Below are 22,213 nucleotides of genomic sequence, written 5' to 3'. Positions count from 1 at the left end.
TGCTGGGAGAGTGTGTTAGACACCCATTGTTTGAGGGAAGAAAAAAAAAAAAAACCAACCAATCCGTACATGTAAGTTGGGGGCAGACAGGGAGAGACTGATTTTGACTGTCCAAAGTCAGTGTCTCTGGCAGCCTTATCTCAAAACTGTGGTGATCTGAGTTACACAAAGAGAACTAATGGGAAGTTGATATGCTTTGAAATGTTCCAGCAGTGTTTTGTCTCCTCTTAAATTACCGATTTGCCTTTTGCATAGGATTGTTTTGTGTACCTCGTTTTTATTATCTGGTCACTTTGTTTGCTTAATGTAACAAGCAAGAGAGCAAATTTACCTTATTTCCTGTCTGTTGCCRCGTTGGCTTTACACATAGCAACGAGGAGGAGAAACATTTTTCTTTTTTTTTTGTCTGCTAGTAAAAAACAACCTGCAGTCTCTAAAAATCACATCGGAGACACTGAAGGAAAGGAAAAGCTCTGCCCCCTTTTTTCTTGCAGTTGTGTCATGTTTTATCAGTGATGATAAAGGTTCGCCTTGCCTGTCCCACCAAAGCAGCCCTCGGCAATCTCCCTGCAGTAGAACAGTGCTCTGTTTCCCTACCACAAAAAAAAAAAAAAAAAAAAAAAAAAAAAAAAAAAAAAAAAAAAAAAAAAAAAAAAAATCAGTCTCCAAGGCAGCTGAGACAAGAGGGAGTGGAAAGAGCCAGGAACATGCAAATGTGAGTTTTATTTATTTATGGCTTAAACCTCTGAGTGCCAAATTGCCTGACAATGTGAGTGCACTCCCCACCTTTCTTCCAAACCAAACTTGCATATTGTTGAGCAAACATCAGCAGAGGTGATGGTGGTGACCATGATGATTATGATGATGATGATGACGTGATTAATTGAAATCCTCAAGCACACCTGACTCAGACTTAACAGCTCTGGCCTTTTTCATTCTTTGGTCCATTCCCCCCATTCCAATGACTCTCCAATCCAGGTATGTTACATCCTCATTCACCTGATGGAGAACTGAGGCAAAGCAATGGAGGACTTTGCTGGAGTGCAAATTCAGGAATTCAGGAAGTTCATTCAGGAAATTTTCTCACCATTCTCCATTTTGCTATTGTTTCTCATCAAAACAGAGATTAGGCAACAGTGTGGACTATGTCTCTGCCCTATCCTTCCTAGTTTGTGATTTTCAGCCCACAGGGGCTGCCTCACCTTCAGATGCAGGTGTTTCAGAGATGTTTTGTGGGATTTGGCAGCTCAGTTGGGAGGAGGAGAAAGACYAAAGTCTTCCACCACATGGAGGGGAATCATGAGGTGCTCTGAACCACATTACCAGGCACTCAGGGCTCCACACATGATGGTGCTACCAGAAACCACTTCAAAGCTCTGCCACTCCAGGAACATCTCGCAAAAGATTTACTCTGTGGCTGTTGAAGCCTTCTTTTGCACTGGGCTGAGTCCCCAGCATGTGGCCTCACCCTATGGTTTGCTTTTGGGCTGGCAGGGCACAGAGAAGCACTCTGGGCTGGGATGAGCCCCTCTTTCCTGGCCCCTACAGCCCCTGCAAGGCTGCTGTGTGAGCCAGAGCTGTCATCTGCGCAGGTCAGAGATTCCTTCTTCTCCAGCAGGGAAGACACCTTTGAGGTCTACATGAAGGTTCTTCACCAACATAAAAACTGAGCATCAACTTTGGGGTATCTGAACAAACCTTCTTGGCTGCCTTTTAGTCTGGTWTAACTTCAAAGAGCAGGAGTTTCCTGTCTTGGCTTAGACATCTGGGAGAAATGTGCCCCAAGATGAGTCAGGGGAACAAGGGGTGAGGCCAGCTGCCTCCTGGAGGTGCTGAAGGCTGCACAGAGAGCTGAGGGCTTTGTGCTACCTAAATTCAGGTGGATCCAAAAGTCCCAGAACCCAGGGATGACAGGCATGCCTCCCAGCTGAATGTTGTCACTCCAATACCCCATCCTACCCTGCTGTGCCTTACCAAGCGATGGGAAAAAGGCTTCCTTGTCACCAGGAGATGAGCCTCTGTCCTGAAACAGGCTGATTGTTGTACCCAAGTTTTATGCTGGAGATTAATGGCTCTGCCATCATTTGGAGTTTCCTTCGCCTGCCCTCTGCCTGTGGAGAAAACACAAAGAGACAGATCCCACAAGAAAGCAGATCTTGCAGTTTGTGTGAGGAGAGCAGCAACATCCAGGGAAGGAAATATGGGTGTGGGACAGTTTGAAGTTACCTGGCAAATGGTGGGCATCTCACTTTGGGGAATTTCCCTTTTATTTTTTTTAAACAATTTGTGGAGTTGTACCCAAGATTCATGGAGTTTTTAATGAAATGAATGGAGGCAATGGAAACTATTTTCAGATCATCTTAGCACTATGAAATATTTGTGTCCATAGGAGGAACACTTGTGCAAACTGGGAATCTCCTGTAACAAAAAAACATCACAGGAAATGTTATAGTACAATCTGCAAAGGTACAAGGGGAAGAGAGGGATTGCATAGACAAGGACAATTCATCATCTTCTCCAGGATGAGGATGAGGGCATCAAAGAACCTATCAGGTGGCAGGATCAAAACAAACCCAAGGAAATGATTCTGCACCCAAACAGGTCATTAGATTGGGCAGCTGTTTGGCACAGGATGTTGAAAATGCTTAAAATCTATCCACCTTCAAAAATAGCTAAACAAATTAATGGCAGAAAAATTTACTGAAGGATATTACGTACAAGGACACTTCTGACTCAGGGAGTCTGAGTCACAAAAAATGTTGGAGGTCGAGGAAATATTTTGGGGAAGTATCACTTGTCCTTCCAAGGGTGTACTTACATGAACAGAAGTGCTGGGATGGATRGGCCCTTGTGGGCTATTTCGAGATYCCAGAAAATAGGAGCACCCATCACTGAAACTCTGTGTTGGCCATGATAAGTTTGCTATCCACCTGTGTCAATCTGCCCTGAGATCTCACTGTTGTGCTGTGCAAAGCATGTTCTGGAAGCTTGGAGGTGGGGACACCTCAGCAGGTGGAGACAGAAGATAGTGCCTATCAGCAACCAGGACCCTGGAGATAAGGCACTGTCAGGGGAATCACTTAGTGCAGTGCCTTGATAGAGCAGCAGCTGCTGGCCCTCAAGCTAAGAAACCAAGCCTGAACGTCATGAGATAAAGTGAGGGCAGAGGGAAACCATGACCTGGCAGCGGGAATTTCCAAATTTCCTTTTTCWTTCCTGTGACAAGATAAAAAGGGAAAATATTCAAAGCAATATATACCCYAAGCAGGCAGAGCTCATCCCAGCTGACCCAGACCCAGGTGCAAGGTCAGGCTCTGAAAGCTTGTGCAATATCTTCATGGTCAAGATGCCCTGACAGTTATATAATGAATRCACTGGCAGGAGCAGAATTTATTGTCATCCCAACAGATGGGAGCCCTTTTCAATCTTCTGGCTGTTCTTACCTCTGTGTTTAWAAAAGAGGCAAGTTCAGTGCCCCCAAAACAGCCTCCAAGTCTTCAGCCATTAACCCCATATTAGCATTTTCCACGGGGTGGGTGTACATTGTGCCCAGTACCTCAAGGGCTCTGCAAATCACTGTCATCCCTCTCTCTGTGTGCAGTGTCCATGGTGCAGCCGGTGTCAGTGCTGGCAGGGATCCTCAGGGTCTCGGGTCCCACTCGGCAACCACCTCCAATATCAATAAAATGTGATTCAAATGGCCTCTCAAATTGCCAACTGATGGCCAAGAAACACAGTCAGGGATGGGATGCCATCCACAGGGACAGAACCTGGATAAGTTTGAGGGATGGGGCTGTGGGAATCTCATGAGGTTCATCAAGGTCATGTGCTCCTGGGTCGGGGCAGCCCCCGGGATCAGCCCAGGCTGGGCACGAACAGACCAGGAGCAGCCCTGCCCTGAAGGACTCGGGGGTGCTGGGGGTGAGAGGCTGGACATGCCCCGGCCATGGCACTCACAGCCCAGAGAGCCAAACGTGTCCTGGGCTGCACCCAGAGCACCGTGGGCAGCAGGGGAGGGAGGGGATTCTGCCCCTCTGCTCCGCTCTGCTGAGACCCACCTGGAGCATCCAGCCCTGGGGACCCTGGTATAAAAAAAACCCCAGACTTGTGTGCTGGTTTTGGCTGGGGTAGAGTTAATTTCCTTCACAGTTGATTTTCCTCACAGTAATGGGGCTGTGTTTTGMGTTTGTGCTGAACACACTGTTGATAACACAGATGTGTTTTTATTATTGCTGAGCAGCAACAAAGAGCCAAAGCCTTTTCTGCTTCTCCTACTGCCATGCTGGCAAGGACACCAGAGGTGTACAGGAGGCTGGGAGGAAACAAAGCCAAGACAGGCGACCCTCACTGACCAMAGAGGTATTCCAAATCATATGAAACCATGCTCAATTTATAAATTTTGGTGAAGAGGGGGTAGGGAGACATTTGGAGTGATGGTGTTTGTCTTCTCAAGTAACCCTCACGTGTGATGGAGCACTGCTCTCTGGGGCACAGCTGAACACCTGCCTGCCTATGAGAAGCAGTGGATAAATTCCCTGTTTTGCTTTCGTGTGTGGTTTTTGCTTTTCCTATTAAACTGTCTTTATCTCAACCCACGACTTTTGTCACTTTTACCCTTCCAATTCTCTCTCCAGTCCCACTTGAGTGGCACTTGAGTGGGCTTGGCTACTATCTGGGGTTAAACCACTGCAACCCCTCAGAGAAGTGGTGGATGCCCCATTCCTGGAAACATCAAGACCAGGYTGGAAAAGGCTCTGAGCAACCTGCCATAGCTGAAGAAGTCCCTGCTCACTGCTTTAAAAGATGACTTTTAAAGGTCCCTCCCAACCCAAACAATTCTATGATTCCATGATTCAGTAAGTGARAAGCCTGTTGTTTTCTCCTGCTTTGCCAGGCTTTTAGAAATACCTCATGGATGATAATAGCCAGGAGCCTCACAGGGTTCTGTTTTCCAAGAGYCCCAGATAAAATATTACTCAAATGGCTTTTATAATTTATTAATCATCAGAATATGAGGAGTAACAGCAGGGTAATTTCATTGTGCTCTGTTATCAGATCTTGTAACAGCTTTTGCAGATTTTTAGACAGTGAGTAGCTGTGAAAGAAGCATATATATATATATATATATATATATATATAATATATATATATATATTTCACATATATCTGAAAGGCACTATGTAGGTGACTAAATAAAAAGAAGGGTAGGGCAGTAGAGTCAATGCATTATTTTCACAAATATGAAGAAAAAAACCACAGAAAAATGTGCTATGGTCCACTTAAGCTTGAAAATTGCTCTGGAAGAAGCAGATTTATACTGTTTGAGGACAAGCTAGGCATGCAGTTTGCAAACCCTCCCTTCTAATTTTCTTTTGCTCATAAGGGTTCAGGTAAATGAAAATACATCTCACTCTAGAGAAAAACTCTGCATTTCTGAAGCTGASCACATGTTCTGATGCCTAGGGAAGGATCTGAGTGTCCTGGCAAAGCTCACCAGTGCTGCACTTAAAGGAAAAAAAATATACTTAAAATGGATGCTGAGAGAAAAGCATGCTTGAAGTGGAGAAAGGCTTTTATCTAGGTTTTGTGGCCTTTGTGGAATGTTGGCTGTTTGTTTGCAGAGAGAATAATTCACTTCTCAGAAAGTGCTTTCTGYTTGCTCTGCTTCCCATTTTTCAGTCCCTCCTCTGTACATTTTTCCTATGGAGGAAGACGTTTCCAGACCTCCACCCCACAGGGTTTTTCTGCCTTATGCCACTCTCACACCAAAGGAGCAGCAYGAAGAGAGAAATCACTAAAACTTGACATTTTTGGTTCTTCTTGACCACTGGCAAGTATGTTCATGGGTTGGTTCATTTTTTTTTAACTTCCCCGGGGCAAGAGCAAAGAAAGGGTCTTTGATTATCTTGGAGATAAGGGGATGCAGACCCACAGGAGCAGAATGCAGACCCACAGGAGCAGACTGCAGCCAGCTCTCCCAGCTGCACCATTGAATGCCTCCCCTGCAGCACCATTGAATGTGTCACCCAAAGATGAGGAAAAAAAGCATTCTAATTTAAAGCACTGTGTAAATAAGGGTCCAGATGCAAAGGCTTGGCTTGGTTCTTAAATTCCCTCCCTCCTACTCCTCTAGACCCTTGGAATGTCCACACGTAGAAAAACARACCCATTTGAGATAAAAAACACCAGTTTATCATTTGGGGTAGCATCAGAGCCTTCTCCACCTTTAAAATGGGAATTCTCCTGCAGCAGGGAGAATGCACCCTGAGGTGCACCCAGATGTAAACCTGGCTGTGAGCTCTTTTTACACCCTTCCCGCCTTTGAATTGACMACTGAAGGTTGGGAGAGGGGAATGACCCATCCTACAGGCAAGCAGACCTGAGATGTGCTAGATGGGACAAGGAAATGAGATGTGCCACACCTACCATGGACTGAGAGCTTCAGGTTAGTGTGGCCAAAGGGTTTCCTGCAGCATGGAGAAACCCATCATTAATTAAACTCATTAATGGAAATCTCACAGCAGGTAAACAAGTCTGGAGGAGATTTACCTGGCCCTGCAGGCAGCTGTAGATGGGGATTGAGATGTTGGCAAAGGAAAGCATTGAGGGACAGCACCTGTAGGGCACAGCCATGCTCTGTCCTGTCCATAGGTGCCCCAGGGACCCTCTTGCAAGTCTGAGCCCTCCAGCCCCCGATACAAACACCAGGCAGGAGCTGCCCCAAGGTCTGCAGCAGGAGTTGGGAAGGCAGGGGAAACAGCAAGGGGTGTCTGGAGGGGCAGGAGTGCAGAGGAGCTGGTGGAACCAAGAGGAAGATGATCAAACTCCTAAGTAGTCCCTGCAGGGTCCCACCCCCTCCCTTCTCCAGGAGCTGCTCCACTGCTCTCTAAGATGGACTGGGTTTCAGCCTTGTGAGCTTAGTGTTTTCTTGTTGGTTTTTTTAAGACCCCATAGAAGCTCTTTCCAGATTTCCATAGGACAGCAAGCCCCAGTGTGGAGATGACAGCACCTCTCAGCACACTCGGGCCAGGCAGGAAGGCTTCTCCAGACTTGTTCACTTGTCTAGAAAATTGGCATTAATTACCCCCGCGGTGATTGAGGATCCTGCAGGAAAGTTCAGCCTCTTCCTCTCCACATTTGATGCGCAGAGCAGTTTTCAGGACCTTTGCAAGGGTCTGCACACAGGAGATGGAGACATTGCATGTGCCACACAAGCCCTACAAACAGTTTTTCAGAGGAACATATAATTTCAGAAACCTGGATGTGAAGGTGCTAAGGGAGGATCCCCGCCCCAAATCCTCTCTGGACCTTTTCACTCAATGGATTCTCTCTGCAGTTGTTGTAACTGGGRTTTGGTTCTTATGCTGCAGTTTCCTTCCTCAGGATCTCCTCATATTTATGGTGAGAAGGGTCATGAAAAGGCCAAATTCAGCCTCAGCAAAGCAAGTTCCAACTCAACGCACTTRGCCCTCCCTGTTTCTTAATGGAAATTCTTCTTGAGGACAGTTTTCATTACCTCAGGCAGGACCCGACCTGTGCATCTTCACCTTGCTGGCCCTGCATTTCAGAGTTACTGGCAGAAAGTGAGTGCATTGCTGCTGGAGACCAGCCCATGGAGACYGCCCAAGGGATGGCAGCAAGTGAGAGCATTGTAAGCTCAGCTGACAGCAGCTGATAATGTGCCTTTTGGCATAGAATGTGGTGTTGGTGTCCCCAAATCAAGAATTCTGTGAGACCCAGAAGAACTTCCTCCTCACCCCTCACTGACCTTCTGCAAAATGCTGTCCCTCCTCATCATGGCTTCTGCCAAATACAAGGAGCTGTCTGCACTGAGGATAAAAGCAGGGTCTGGTGAATCCACCAGGCAGCTGCTCTGTGGGCTCCAGCTTCTTCACACCRCTGACAGTGCCTACTCAACACAGATGGCTCTCCCTGGGAATGGGGACAGCTGATAGTACCTGCCTGATGGTCACCCACTCTCAAGGAATGGACAGTCCTGCAGAGCTGACCCTACTGGCAAGGTGAAAGTGAAACACTGGGGATGTTGGCTCAGGCTGATTCCCCTCCCATGCTACCCTGTCCCAGTGATGCTGACATCCACACCATCCCAGCAGCAGCAAGAAGAACCTAAAATGCCAGTTCCCATCACAGAAACTATTCCTGGGACTGAACAATACAGATATCTCAGTCACAGTCTCATCAATAAAGCATTGTGTTCAACAGATTGCTGCTTTGGGGGGGATCWCTTCAGGCTTCAACAGAATCCTGATGGGTCCCTTCCAACTCAGCATTTTCTGTGATTCTGTRARATCATGAAACTCTGAGGACCACAGCATGTACCACCACCTCTGTGGGCAGCTGGAGGACTGTCCCTATAGCTGGCAGCTTGCAAAGGCTCAGAAATTCTGCACACTGAGCCCAGAATGGAAGGTGTAAGGTGACCTGAACAGCCAGGTACACATACTCTTTGGAAATTCAAACCACTGTCTGGCAGGCATAAGGTCACAGTCGTCACACTCCTCAGACCCTGGAATCACAGCTGAAATAGCATTGTAATGCACTTATAATTTATTCATCAGCTCAATGGGAGCAGCAGGCATTGTGACGGCACTCTTTTATCAAGCCCTTGTGATGGACTTCATCCATTTTAAAAGMGCAAACTGAATCGAAAGGCAAAAAGAAGAAGTAAAGCCAACTTTATTCAAATTAAAACAAGAAGAAAAAAGGATGAATCAAAAGAGGGGAAAAGAAAAGACTTCATTAAAGATCTGTTTTTCTCTTCATTTTTCTTCTGCTTTGCTCTGAATCTTCCAAACTTTGCATTACTTTGCTGGTGGCCACTTTGATGTAGGAGGCTCCTGTTAACCCAGATGCTGCTGACTGATGCTCAAAAGCATCTTTTTCATGCCTGTGATGAGTTCTGCCTGAGGATCAGCTTACCCCATTTTTTAGGTGAAAGAGAGCCAGGAGAACTGCAGACAGGACTTCTGTTCTCAAGGACTGACAGTTGGTTCCCTTGAGTACTCTGATGCTCTGCTCCCCAGATAGAGGAATCCATACAGTTGTCAATGTGAAGGTGAGAACTTTTGTACAACTGTTCTTTTATTTTTTTATTTTTTTTTGGAGGAGAGAATCACCCCATGCAGCAGGATTGCACTGTTCACTTGGGGAGCAGAGCAGGTAATCACACTTTGATTTCCCTCCCTAAATGCTCAGGAATTTTTATGGGGAAACCTTTCTTATTGGGGCTGAGATCCACCAAGATGGTGCTTTCCTGTCCTCTGGTCTGGGACTGAGGTACCTGGTGTTAATAAAAGACGAATAATAACTCCAGATGTTAATAAAAGAAGAATAATAATTCCAGATTCCTCTGTTATTGGTTCCTCCAGGACTTCAAAACTAGCCTACAAACCCTGGGTGATGCTTCCCCTCATTCCATGGCAATTTGTGCTGCTGCTGTTCGAACCATGAGCTGCATGACCTTGGCTGGAGATTTGCACCCAGCCAGGGCAATGGTGCCCCAGGGAGGAGATGGAGGAAATAATCTTGGCCCCTCTCTATCTTCCATATCCCTATAGTGCTCTTGGCCAGAAAGGCTAAGATTTGGGCTGAGGAGAGACCTATCAGCTCTCCAACAGGAAGGGGAGCTGAGTTCAGAGCTAAGACACATTGACCCAGGAGCACATGAATTTCCACTTGGGGCAGTCTGAAGGAGAAAATAACTGATTGGACAAATACATCTTAGGCTGTTTAGAACCAGCTTTAGGRTGGTGTTGAGGTGGACCTCCAGGTGCCCTGCTCTGTTTCAGTACAGTCCAAGAATTGCTGCTTGTTCTTTGAGCTACGAAGGGCTTCTGGGGGGATAGCTGTAAACTGAGTAGAACTCTTACCCCTTGCCTGATCTTCTTCATCACTTCACCATCGTACATAGAGGGAGTAAGAAGGTCTTAAAGGCCAGCCCAGAGTCCCCAGGATGCCTGCTGATGTTTCACCAAAGCACAGGAGTAGGGWGGAGGCAGRAKGAAAAGAAATGGTGATCAYGGTGTTGATGGTGTYGATGATATTGTCTCTTATCCCAGGMGAATCCAAGTCCCTTGGGGAAGGAACAGGTATCCCAACCTTTCAACCATTCAGGAAAGAAATCAAAGAAAGCAGTGAAAAGTACCACATGAGATGATTCTGTCCAAAGAATCTGTCCAAGTCACATAGGCCCTCCCACATCTTCCTACCTCTTTCTCTGACACCTCATGGAGCAGTGACCCTCTAACGTTATACCAAGACAGGTTTGCATTTTCAAAGCTTCTGCTGTTGCTAAGCAGAGGAATKAACTCTCAGTTTGTCATCCTTCATGAACATGGATCACAGAAAGAAATAAAGAAATTAGGAAGAGAGATATTGAAAACAGCTGATAAGAAGGAAGGACTTAAAGAGAAGTTTTAATTTCAAATTTAACCTGTTGCTCCTTACAGCGACAAGTTCTGCTTCCAGCAACTGGAAGATTTCCCCTTCCTGAAGTCCCATRTTCCTGTACTCTGTTTCTTGTTCTCTGAGCCCAAAGAACAAATTGTTCATTCAGGTGCAAATAACAGAAAATGGAAGAAGGAGCAATACTATTTGTAGTAGRGCATGCCCCATGGAGAGCCCTGCTWGCAGGTGAGCAGTGACCATCCACAGGACTACATTTGAAGGAGGAGGAGGAGAAGGCTTCATCCTTTCATTATGATATCTCAGAGGTGATTAGAAGGCAGAAATGACATGTGATAATTCAAAAAATTATGCTAGCCTCAGGGCAGCCTGGGTTTGGGGAAGGGGATACCAGGCAGAGCAGCTGAGCCTCCCTGGAAGTACATGCAGAAATGCAGGCAGGAGTCGTGGAGGGGGCTGCCAGGCTGCCCAGGCTTCAAAATGCTCTGTTACTTCAACAGTTTATATTTTCTTTAAGTGTAGACTGTTTTTGCAGGAGAGAGAAAAAGACCAATACTCTCTCTAAAAGCAGACCCAATGGAAAATCTGCAGTCTAATCTCTTGAATACACCAGGGCTTGCTTTACTTTGTGCTTTGAATGATTACATCTTACGTTAAGATTCAAGACAGAGCAGGTGGAGATAAATCCTGAATAACTACAAACTTTGCTTCTCCCATCTCTTCCAGCATTAGGTGGGTTCAAACAAAGCCTGTGCTGGAGGCTGGCTGCAAGAAAAGATGTTTTGAGGGCAGTGCAGTACCAAAACAGCTCAGCTCCTGTACTTTTCTCTCCAAGAATGAGCAAATCCATGTTTTACCAGCTGGGATGTCTTATTAACAGAGCAGGTCTTTGCTGGCTAGCAACAGCACAGCAGATGTCACAGCTTATGTCCATCAACCAAATTGAACTTAAGAAGGATGTGAAGAACCATGAATATGTCCTGAGGGGTACAGCTAAGGTGGTGAAAAGGCTGGAGGAGCAGCTGAGGACTTTGGGCTTGTCTATTTGGAGAAAGCAGGCTCAGGGTAATGCCCTCTCCAGATTCCTGAAGAGAGGAAATGGAGAGAGAAGTACTGAGCTCTTCGTAATATCCAGTGATAGGACATGTGGGAATGGTTAAAAGATGTGCCAAGAGAGATTTGGACTTGGCATCAGGAAGCATTTCTTTGCAGAGTGGGTGGACACACACTGGAATAGGCTTCCTAGAGGGGTGGCYAAAGCCCCCAGCCTGTCAGCTTTTAGGGGACATTTTGGATAATGCCCTGAACAACATGCTTGAACTTTTGCTCAGCCCTGAATTGGTCAGGCAGTTGAACTGGATGATTGTTGTAGTTCCCTTCCAGCAGAAATAGTAACTTCTTTTCTGTTCTATTCCAATGGCATAGACAAAAAGAACATGGGATTGACCCTCCACCAGAAAATACACAGAGCATGGTAGTGCCCAGTCTCAAGGAGCTTCTCTGACAAACAGTATTTCATGATCCAGCCCTCCAGTCCCTAGCTGAGGAATTGAGACCTGAATTGAGCATCTTTCAGTAAATCTGAGCTCACTCTGAGGTGGTAGTGAGCCACAGCAACTGACCTGTGCTGGTGGCTGMCCTGTCCCAGCAGGGGTACACATATTTTATTTCAGCAGTCAGRCAAGCTGCAGGTGGATGAGGGATGTTCCTCCACATTACCCCTGTGGCACGGAGCAAGAACTCATCCCAGCTCATGAGAAAAGTGATGCCAGTCTCCACAGGGATATTGTCTAGGACAGCTCAAGGGTCAGGAGAAGGGCAAGCAGAGCAGTCTCAGGGACAAGGGGGARGATGCCTTGCTTTCCACTGGGAAACAGCAAATTTGATCTGGAAGCAGCTGAAACTTGGGGAAAATCATCTGCTTCCTGTTCTCCTCCTCGGGCCAAGGTCTGGAGAAGGAGCCAGAGCCAAGGCTGCCAAGCATCAAGRAGAGACTTCAAGGTCCCCCTGCAGCTCAGGCTTCCCCAGCCACATGATCTCCCACCAACAGAGGCGGCACTGCCTCTCAGTCCTGTGCCTTTGGGAAAGTTCATGGTCTTGGAAAGCACAGGAGATTGATTCAGTGATCACCCATGCCTACAGGTTTGTCATCAGGATGGGAAAATATGKGAGGTGAAGAGGGCAAAGAATAAGGTTAAAGTTGTATGATAGGGATCATGGGACACATCATCCAGCCTGTTAGTCCATGGAGCAGGTGCCTCTATGAGGTAGCTTAAGCCCTGCCGTATGCAGAAGGATGAAAGAAATGCCAAGCAGAAATGGGTCATCCTTCTTGTCAACACTTTTTTTTCTGTTATTTTTCTTTTTTTTTTTATTTTTAAAATATTTTTTATGTTCTTCTTAAAATACTCGCTAAGGAATGGGTGCTGGCTCATGTTCACTCACTGATATTCCTCTACACTTCTGAAAACACTTTTCACCCTTAGCCAAGCTGGGGAGAAATGGCATGTTCTAGTGTGACCACATCCCACATCTGTGGAGAATGTGAGAACACCATGCRGGGATGGGGATTGGCAGCTGACTATTTGTGTTCTACTGCAGCTTGGAAGCTGCTGCAGGATTTTTATGGGACCCTGAGTCATGTGAGTGTACTCTGAAAAACCATGTTCTGTACAAAACCATTTGGTTTGTGACAGTGGGTGTCCGTGAGTGGGCTAACCATGCYCTGGTGTACACACACAYRRCCTGTGACTMTCTGGACAGGCTGGATGGATGGGCCAATTGTGTGAAGTTCAACAAGGCCAAGTGCCAGGTCCTGTCCCTGGGTCACAACAACCCCATGCAGCACCAGGCNTCTGGACAGGCTGGATGGATGGGCCAATTGTGTGAAGTTCAACAAGGCCAAGTGCCAGGTCCTGTCCCTGGGTCACAACAACCCCATGCAGCACCAGGCYGGGGGCAGAATGGCTGGAAAACTGCCCAGTGGGAAACAAGCAGGGRACTGCCTGACAGCAGCTGAACATGAAGCAACAGCAATGTGCCCAGATGGGCAAGAAGGCCAATGGTATCCYGGTTTGSATCAGTAGTARCGTGAGCAGCAGGATTAGGAAAGTGATTCTTTCCCCATACTTGGTGCTGGTCAGGCACCTCAAGTGCTGCGTCCRTTCTGGGTCCCTCAGGAAGGAGACTGAGATGCTGGAGGAAGTTCAGAGAAGGGCAAAGGAACAGGTGAAGGGTCTGGAACCCATGTCCTGTGAGGAGTGGCTTCAGGAGCTGGGGATGTTTAGCCTGGAGGAGTCTCAAGGGGCACCTTAACACTGTCTGCAACTCCCTGACRGGAGAGTGTAGCTGGGAGTCGGTCTCTTCTCCCAGGCAACCACTGACAGGATGAGAGGATGTGGAATCACAAAATCACAGAATATGCTGGAACCCACAAGGATCATCAAGTCCTACTCCTGGTCCTGCACAGAACACCCCAAGAGTCATACCCTGTGACTGAGAGGCATTGTGCAAATGCCTCTTGAACTGTGCCCCATTGTCCAAATGCCCCATTGTCCAAATGCTTCTTGAACTGTGTCAGGTTTGGTATTGTGTCCCCTTCCTTGGGGGGCCTGTTCCAGTACCCAAAGACCCTCTGAGTGAAAAACTTTTTCCTCATATCCAAACTAAACCTCCCCTGACACAGCTTCAGGCCTGTCACTGGTCATCACAGAGAACAGATCAGTGCCTGTCCTTGCCCATCGCCTMCTGGGGAAGTTGTAACTCCGGTGAGCTCTCCCCGTTCAGTCTACTCTTCTCCTGGCTGAACAGAGTGACCTCAGCCACTCCTCATACTGCTTCCCCTCCAGAACCTTCATCATCCTKGTGTTTCTCCTTTGGACGCTTGCTAAGGGCTTAATGTGTCAAGCTGTGCCAGGGAAGGCTTATGTTGGACATTAAGAAAAATTTCTTCCCAGAAAGGGTCATTATACATTGGAATGGGTTGCCCAGGGCGGTAGAGGAGTCACTGTCCCTGAAGGTGTTTAAGGAAAGACTGGACAGGGTACTCAGTGGTGGTGCTGGGTCATACGTTGGACTCAAGGCTCTCAGAGGTCTTTTCCAAACGAACTGATTCTGTGATTTTGTGACCCCCCCCACACCGCACCACCCCCTTCGACTCATTCCCAACCCCACTCCTACTTCACCGTGTGACTCCTCCCCCGCCCGCACCACCAAGCCAGCGGCGAGCGCGGTCTCTTTAAGGGCACGCGGGAAGGGGCGTGGCGCGCGGCAGCGCGTGCGGCGGGGCGTGTCCCGGGGCCGGGCGGGGGCGTGGCCGGCGCGGCGCGCTGAGGTCAGCGCGAGCGGCGCCGTCACAAAAGGAAGTGGCGGCGGCGGGTCCGTCAGCGCGGGGAGGGGCGGGGGCGGCACCGGCACCACCGGCACCGGGACCACCGGGAGCGGCACCGGGAGCGAGGGGGCGGCCGCGGCGGGGGCCGCGCCGCGCCATGGCCCAGCAGCAGATGAGCAGCTCGCAGAAGGCGCTGATGCTGGAGCTGAAGTCGCTGCAGGAGGAGCCGGTCGAGGGCTTCCGCATCACCCTGGTCGACGAGTCCGACCTCTACAACTGGGAGGTGGCGATCTTCGGGCCCCCCAACACGCTTTACGAGGGCGGGTACTTCAAGGTACGGGCCTTTTCCCCGCGCCGCGGGCCGCGCTGTGGGGCTGGGCCGGGGCCGGGCCTGCGGGAGGGGGCACGGGCACGGCCTGGGCAGAGGGGGGGCCGCGCCACAGCAGCCGCTGCGCTGTTAATCTTCTCTTTTAGCCCCACTGAGCCTCCTGGGAGGACCTGGGGGCAGGGTGAGAGTTCTTCCGCCCCAAGTTGTCCCCTAGGCTCTGCTGTGTTTCACAGAATTGTTACGGTTGGAAGGGACCTCTGGAGATCATCTAGTCCGTATTTTCATGTCATTTCAGTACCTGAAAGGAACTTCCAGGAGAGATGGGGCAAGGCTGTTTACAAGTGCATGTAGGGACAGAACAAGGGGGAATGGGCTCAAACTGAAAGACAGTAGGTTTTGTTTAGAYATTAGGACGAAATTATTTATTATGAGGGTGGTAAGGCCCTGGCACAGGTTGCCCTGTGAGAAGCTGTAGATGCCCCATCCCTGGAAGTGTTCAMGGCCAGGTTGGATGGGGCCCTTGAGCARCYTGGTYTAGGGAAAGGTGTCCTTGCCCATGGCAGGGAGGTTGGAACTAGATCATCTTTAAGATCCCTTCCAACTCAAAAAATATATGATTCTGTGATATTTATTTCGAAGTAAGGGGCTTCCCAGTCAACTATTGATAGCTTCACTCATGGCTAATTCAGGGTAAAGGCAGTGTTTTCCTCAGAACTCCATGGGCTTTAGGGCTGTGTTCTTCCTCTCCAAACTTTCAGAAGGCAGCCTTCAAAGGACTGCAGCAGCACATAATGGATGAAGGTAGAATCAATTCCTCTCTCAGACTTCCTGTTAATACAAAAAAACTTTTGTGGTTGTGTTTGCACTCTTGTAAATACAGCAAATAAGAAATCTTGCACAGCTGTCTCRGAAAAGAACTGAAGGGAGTGTACTTAAATTATTGAAACAACTGGAGGAGGAGGAGTTGAGCTTCTTTCTTAAAACAAGCAGTTGGAAAACCTTGGTGCCTGCAGAAGATGTGTTGCATTAGACACACTCCTCTGTGCTTGACATCTGCCTGATCTTTGGCAAAATACTGTCCTCATCACCTTGCTTCTCCCAGTAGTTAACTGCTTTAGTTGTGGCTCCTGCATCTCCCATTTCATGCCCTTTGGCTCCTCTCAAACTGGAAAAAAATTCCGGATGATRTCTTTGCTTGACTGACGTGCACCTTCAGTGCCTCTTGGCCTCTACAGGTCAAAGTTTAAGAACTTTGTTCCACAAAACCAAAATAACCTGTAGCTTGGGGAATAATGAATTTGAGTCATGTTCAGTTTGGCCTCATTGTTTGGAAGGAAAGGAAGGCTTTGGCACAAGACTTGCCTTTTGTAATGAGTTGGCTTGGCTTACTCATGTAGGTGTGATAGGTGTATTCTTAGACTCACCTCCATTATTACTTATTCAGGAAGTCTTTGGTTGGTAACAGTGTCATCTTTACATCCCAATGGTCTGGTGTCCTCTTCCTGCACTTACATTACTCATCCTTTTTTTTTCAAAGAAATCATGACTGATCAAAATAGTTTTGTGTGGTTGAGGAGCTCTCTGGACTGCATATTTGCAGTTGTTCCTGGAAAGAAGCTGAAGCTGCCTGAGAAATAATTTGGGGATGTGTGTTAACAAGTGTAGATTTAGGCAAAGCTCCCAGTTGCCTTACCTCAGCATTATAATTGTGCTTTTGGGGTATTTTATATCCTTGTACTGCTGTGCCTTTCKTCTAAATTCTTTTGACCAATACTGTGATGGTTGTTTTGAGAACGGGAAGATGAGGTCTCATGATGCTTCCACCCCTCCACAGCAGTGTGATTCCCTTCAAGTGATGTGGCTGAAGTCTTTCATGTGCTGTTTCTGTCTCATCTTTCCTCCATGAGGAGCCCTGCATGGCTTCTCATTTTGTAGTGTCTGATCTTTGGTTATGCATCCTGTCTTCTAGACACTGAAAAGTGGTCTTGGACCCTCATTCTGTCCCTGGGAGGATGTGATTTGCTTGCCTCTCTCTTGGTCTTGAACTTTCACATGCATTAGACTCTGCTTATGGAACCATTCAGAGATAAGAATTATACCCTAATTTTATTTGATAGGCGCTATATTAATAGTATATGCTGCTCTGAACTAGTGCTCACCTTGCATGTGTTTCATGTTCCAGATTTCTTAACTTGATGAAATATCTAGTTTCATCTTGTTTTGTATTTTAGTTAYTAAGGTTAGGTAAGCAGGATTAGAAAGAAGATGCAATTATAGGATGTAACTTTTTTCAACTTTGTGGCATTGAGAGTTTGGGAATTGTCTTCCATTTGAAATGTAATTTAAGAGCAGGAACTGGAGGGAAARTACACAGGCTTCTAGTTGAGCTAGTGCATAAATATTTCGAGGAAATCTTGTGGTTAGGGTGACCTTAATAAAGAAGGTGTTAGGGATGTTTGATTGGGAATACAAATGCTTGATTTGTGCTTTTGGAGCTGGTCACATCAGCTTTTGGCACCTTGTTTATTCTGAGAGAAATACGACCTTTCTCTCTTGGTTGTTGAACTAGCTGAATAAATTRAAATGAGGGAAGTGCTCTCTCTACACCTTCTTGACAGAAACTGCTGCTGTCTGAAGCTGGTTAAAAATTTTAACAGATTCTGGTTTCAGTTGCAAATCCTGTAACTAACATCTGATAAATTGAAGCAGAAAACAAGTCCCCTTGAATGTTTGTTTAAATGGTAGGTTGTTAACATGCTGGCTATAATAAAGTCTGGAACTTCTTAAAAATTCAAGCACAGCATCTAAGCATATTTTATCAACTAATATAACATTCTCAGATCTGCTGCAGTGCTTCTGAGTTTTGCACTGGCAGCTAGATGGAAAGGGCAGCAGCCTCCAGGAGCAACAATTGTATGGCTTGTATTAAGCAGGGATGATCCAGGATCCGTTCCCTCCCACTCCCCCCCGCCACCCCAGTCTGTGTGATCAGCTGAAGGTGGACATCTGCAGTGGAGGTTTCATCAAAACTTTATCTTACCTAGTAAGACTGTATTCCTAGTCACGCTGAATAGCACTGTAATGTTTTGGACAAGCCTTTCAGTTCCTGATGGCCATCATCAACGAAGGCGTTRAGCTATTCCATGCACTGGTCACCACTCATTCCTTGCTGACAAGGCAGAAATACCTCAAGGGCAGCAATGTTAAATGCTTCAAAGAGGTTGTGATAGGAACATATGTCTGTCCCCCAGTTTCTGTCAGTAAGAAATTGCCAGTTTAACTAAAGTTCTAGCAGAAACATTTGTGTAGATCATCACAATGCAATATCAGCTCCAATAGGTGAACTTGGTTTTTGGTCCCACTGATTCACAAAATATAAGGGTGAAATGTGGGTAGACCTTGTATCTCTAAGATGTTGCTCTGATTCAGTTACTGAGGTTTTTTGAGTGATGAAGGAAAGATTTTTCTCAGAATGAGGTGCTTCATGTCCAGGTCACAGACAGTGACACTTGCTTCTCTTTTAGCTCAGCTGGGAAGAACATGGTGTAATAAGACAGGTCTTAGATCAGATTCCACTGGGCTATGTGGTAGTTTTGAATTGCTCTGGAAATGATGGAAATGTGTTTTTCTGGTTTTKCAGGCAGTGTGTGAGCAGCAGAGAACCAGAATGTGCCCTAATCTGCAGAACTAGGTTCTGCAGAACAGTTMATCGATGCCACATTTGTGCCATAGGCATCTTCTGTTCATCTTGAGAGAGTCCTTTGCTACATGGCAGGAGAACTTCACCTTTAATTTTGGCAGCTGATACTTAAATGGGGACCACCACAACAAAGGTTATTGTGCTGTAATCTGGTGTTGATAGGTACTAGTTGGGATAGATCATGATGGCTGAGGGCTGTGTGTGGTGAGATCTTTACTATCTCAGGTGACTGGAGGTTGATGAACCTCTACCCAATGCTTTGATCAAGTAGTGGATACTTGCAGGACTGTTAGAAACTGTTTCCTGATCGCTTGCTCAACGTCTTGAATGTCTGGTGCAATGGTACCTTAGCAACACAGCTTTTAATTGTTCGAAAAAGACAGGTCTTCTAATCTTTAGTTGAATGGTATTGTTCTGACAACCAGGGTTTCAGGGGAGGTGCAAGTGMGGAATTACACAAATGGAAACTTCATTAGCACTGCTCAGAAGAATGGTTTGACCAAGTTCACTGTGTCAAGAGGCATGCTTAACGTAGACCAAAACTCAGAATTGAAAACTCCTTCAGAGGTGATTCAGGCTGGGTAGATTAAAATGTATATACCTAACATGAAAGGAAACAAGAAAACTTAACTACATTGTTAGAAGTACWATTTCATAGTTCTTAAGGTAGTTCTTTCATAGGTTCTTTTCCTACTTGAAGGAACAAGCCTTGACATATCAGTTGGAAGGGGAGAAAAACACCAAGCATTATGATTAGTTTTGTCAAGTAATTTGGGGGCTAAATGCTTGTCATGACATTGTAATCCTTGCTTTTTGTAATTCATTAGCCCTATGCTGTATAGAATTCTATACTGTTGTATCTCAGCATCTTCCAGGTGAATTGATTTCAAAGTAACTTGCAAAATGTGTWAGTGTTTCAGAGCAGGAAGTAGAGAACTTACCAATACTGATGGGAAGAAATGAACACCATATTGTAGTTTGCTTCTCATAAAGCTTAAAATTAAGCAAATAGAAGTTTTCTAAGCACTTAGAATTACATAACTGGTAGAACATTTAACTTCACAAAAATATCCTTGATGCCAGGATAAAAATGTGTGGTGCTCCTAGCACAAAAACTGCCTTCCGTGGGCCTCTGCATTCCAAGGTCCTACAGAGTTTCTCTCTGTGTACTTGATCTATTTTCGTATCCTTTAGGTATCACTGATGCTAATAAGCAGTAGTTTGGTGCAGCAAAGGGCCATGGAATTGTCAATTAGTAGAGTCCTCCTCKCTTTGGGTCTGTGGAGTTCCTGTTCAGTCTCAAAAGCTAAGGAGCTCCCAAGCTGTCAGAAGGCAGGGAAGCACAAGACTTCTCCCAGTGTTGGTTCATGGATCATAATCACAGATACGATCTCAGGTCTGGATAATTCATGGTTGTTCCTCACTCTGCTGTTGCATRTAGGTGTTTGGATGGCTGTGCCTCTGGGCTGCACTGTCTGCTCACCCATCTTGTAGGCTGTTCTGGACATCACTGTATCCTCAGGAGAAAACGGGCTAAGTCATGGTGGTAGCCAGCTCCCAGTCCTTTCTCTAGGGCTCCTCTGAGCCAGGTAGGATTATTGTGTGCAGATGCTGTACAGTAAGACAAGAGCTGTAGCACAGCCCAACTCTTCTATCCCATTATAATAAAATTGAAAGCTTTCCATGTGTGCAAATTGAGCACTGTTTATTTGCCCAATTTTTGTACAGTGGTCCCTGGATAAGGTAAAATACRGCTTGAGTTTTCTTGATTAGCGATGCAAGGAACTGTGCCGCTTGAAACTTCTTGCCTATCTGTTCAAGAGGTAATAACCAAAAGCATGTCGCTTTAGATGTTTAGATTATAGAAATTAATGGACGATTTTGACTCTATAGTGTTACAAGGGTGGGATTTCTGTCTCTTTTAAATTTTTTTTGGTTGTTTTGTTTTGGGTTTTTGTTGGTTTTTTTGGGGGGGAGTGGTGTGGTTTGGGTTTTTTTGTTGGGATTTTTTGTTTGGGTGGGAGGGTTTTGGGTGGGTTTTTTTATTGACTTTTTTGGTTGTTTTGTTTGGTTTGGGGTTTTTGTTTGGTTTTTTTTTGTTTGTTTGGGTTGGTTTGGTTTTTGTTTTTTTAATCCTTTAGATCCAGTATTGCAGTGATACTGTGCTGGTGTCTGAGGGTTTTATATATATGTAACTTTTCAAAAACTCAAACRTGTTTTTACCTCACTACATCTGAACTCACTCTTGTGTTGCCTTGCTAKTTTACATGGTAATATACTCACACAGAGTACTTTCTCTTTAATAGCACTTTATGTCTGCTACACAATGCTTATTTTGCATCTGGAGGGTAAGAAATGCCAGAAAAAAAACCTTAACTCTTGCAAACCTTAACTCTGATCTTTGTTGTGCAGTTTTGTTGTGTGGTTTRTGGCATGTTCATCAGGTGTTCAGGGTAATAAATAGTATGGGCTAAAAGTGGAGATTTCATGTTGAACTTACATGAAGCTGAGTTCAAGTTGGAAATGTCACAGTTACAGATTGGCTGCAGTGTGGATGAACCAGAGGTGATGTGACTCATAAATACAGCTGCTCTTATGATTCGGGCTGCACGTGATCAGATGTGTGCATARCAGACATGCATGTACACATAACTAGCCAGCTATTTCCAGAATGCTGCTTCATTTTTAAAGCCTTCGTGTTTTTATCCACCACTATGAGTTAGGGGAATTGCAGTTAATCTTGCTGAGATTTTTTGATAATAACTTATGAGAATGTCCCAACTCATCAGGCCAGTTTGATAGTAGTAACTTTGGCATTTTGTATGCACCCTTGAAGTACTAGTAGCCAAGAGTAACTAAATTGATTGATTGCATATTGTCACAGTTGCTGAAGTATTTAAAGTGCATTTGCCCAAAGTGGCTTACAATGACAGGAAAAATGAGAGCTACTAAATTAGGGTACATTTAGCATATTTTGGAATCTTGCTTGACTTGAAGAAATGTGACCTCAAGACTTCCTGAATGTTTGTTTTAAATTGAAGCTTCTACCCAGAGAACAACAACATAAAAGGGCTGAATGTTAAGWGGGTGACACTTTGAGGCATCATAGTATTTGTGGTTTAGAAAGAGAAGGCTGCCTGGCAGGCAGGCTGTATCTTACTCCTTAAGGTTTCAGTACTAAACGCATGACATATGTTCCTTTTGGACTACTTTGTTGTTTTAAAATTGTACAGGTAATTTAGATATTCATGTAAATAGCTTTTTTTTTTTTTTTTTTTTTTAGAAACCTAAGTTGATAACAGTAAAGACATGTTTGCAGTAGCTATGTGACTCTTCCCTGAGTTATGTATTCTAATCAAGTATTTCAAACATATGTTTTAATGTTCATTGTAGCAAAATATTTGAAGAGGTTAAGATGCAAAACCCTCTG

At 45.8% G+C, this 22,213-nt stretch overlaps 1 protein-coding gene across 1 annotated transcript in view; it reads left to right on the top strand.

The window, feature by feature from the left end:
• The first annotated feature begins 14,822 nt into the window (after positions 1 to 14,822).
• Positions 14,823 to 22,213, top strand: part of UBE2R2 (ubiquitin conjugating enzyme E2 R2) — a 53,135-nt gene continuing 45,744 nt past the window's right edge. Inside the window, exon 1 of the mRNA XM_057365590.1 lies at positions 14,823 to 15,089. Within this exon, the coding sequence (XP_057221573.1) occupies positions 14,913 to 15,089 (177 nt within the window). The 5' untranslated portion in view covers positions 14,823 to 14,912. The remainder of the gene's footprint in view (positions 15,090 to 22,213) is intronic.

The sequence above is a fragment of the Malurus melanocephalus genome, unplaced genomic scaffold (assembly GCF_030028575.1).
Source record: "Malurus melanocephalus ecotype Western Australia unplaced genomic scaffold, MMel_1.1 scaffold_55, whole genome shotgun sequence".
Lineage (NCBI taxonomy): Eukaryota > Metazoa > Chordata > Aves > Passeriformes > Maluridae > Malurus > Malurus melanocephalus.
Note: the sequence above shows the minus strand (reverse complement) of the source record. Positions and strands in the feature narration are given on the sequence as shown.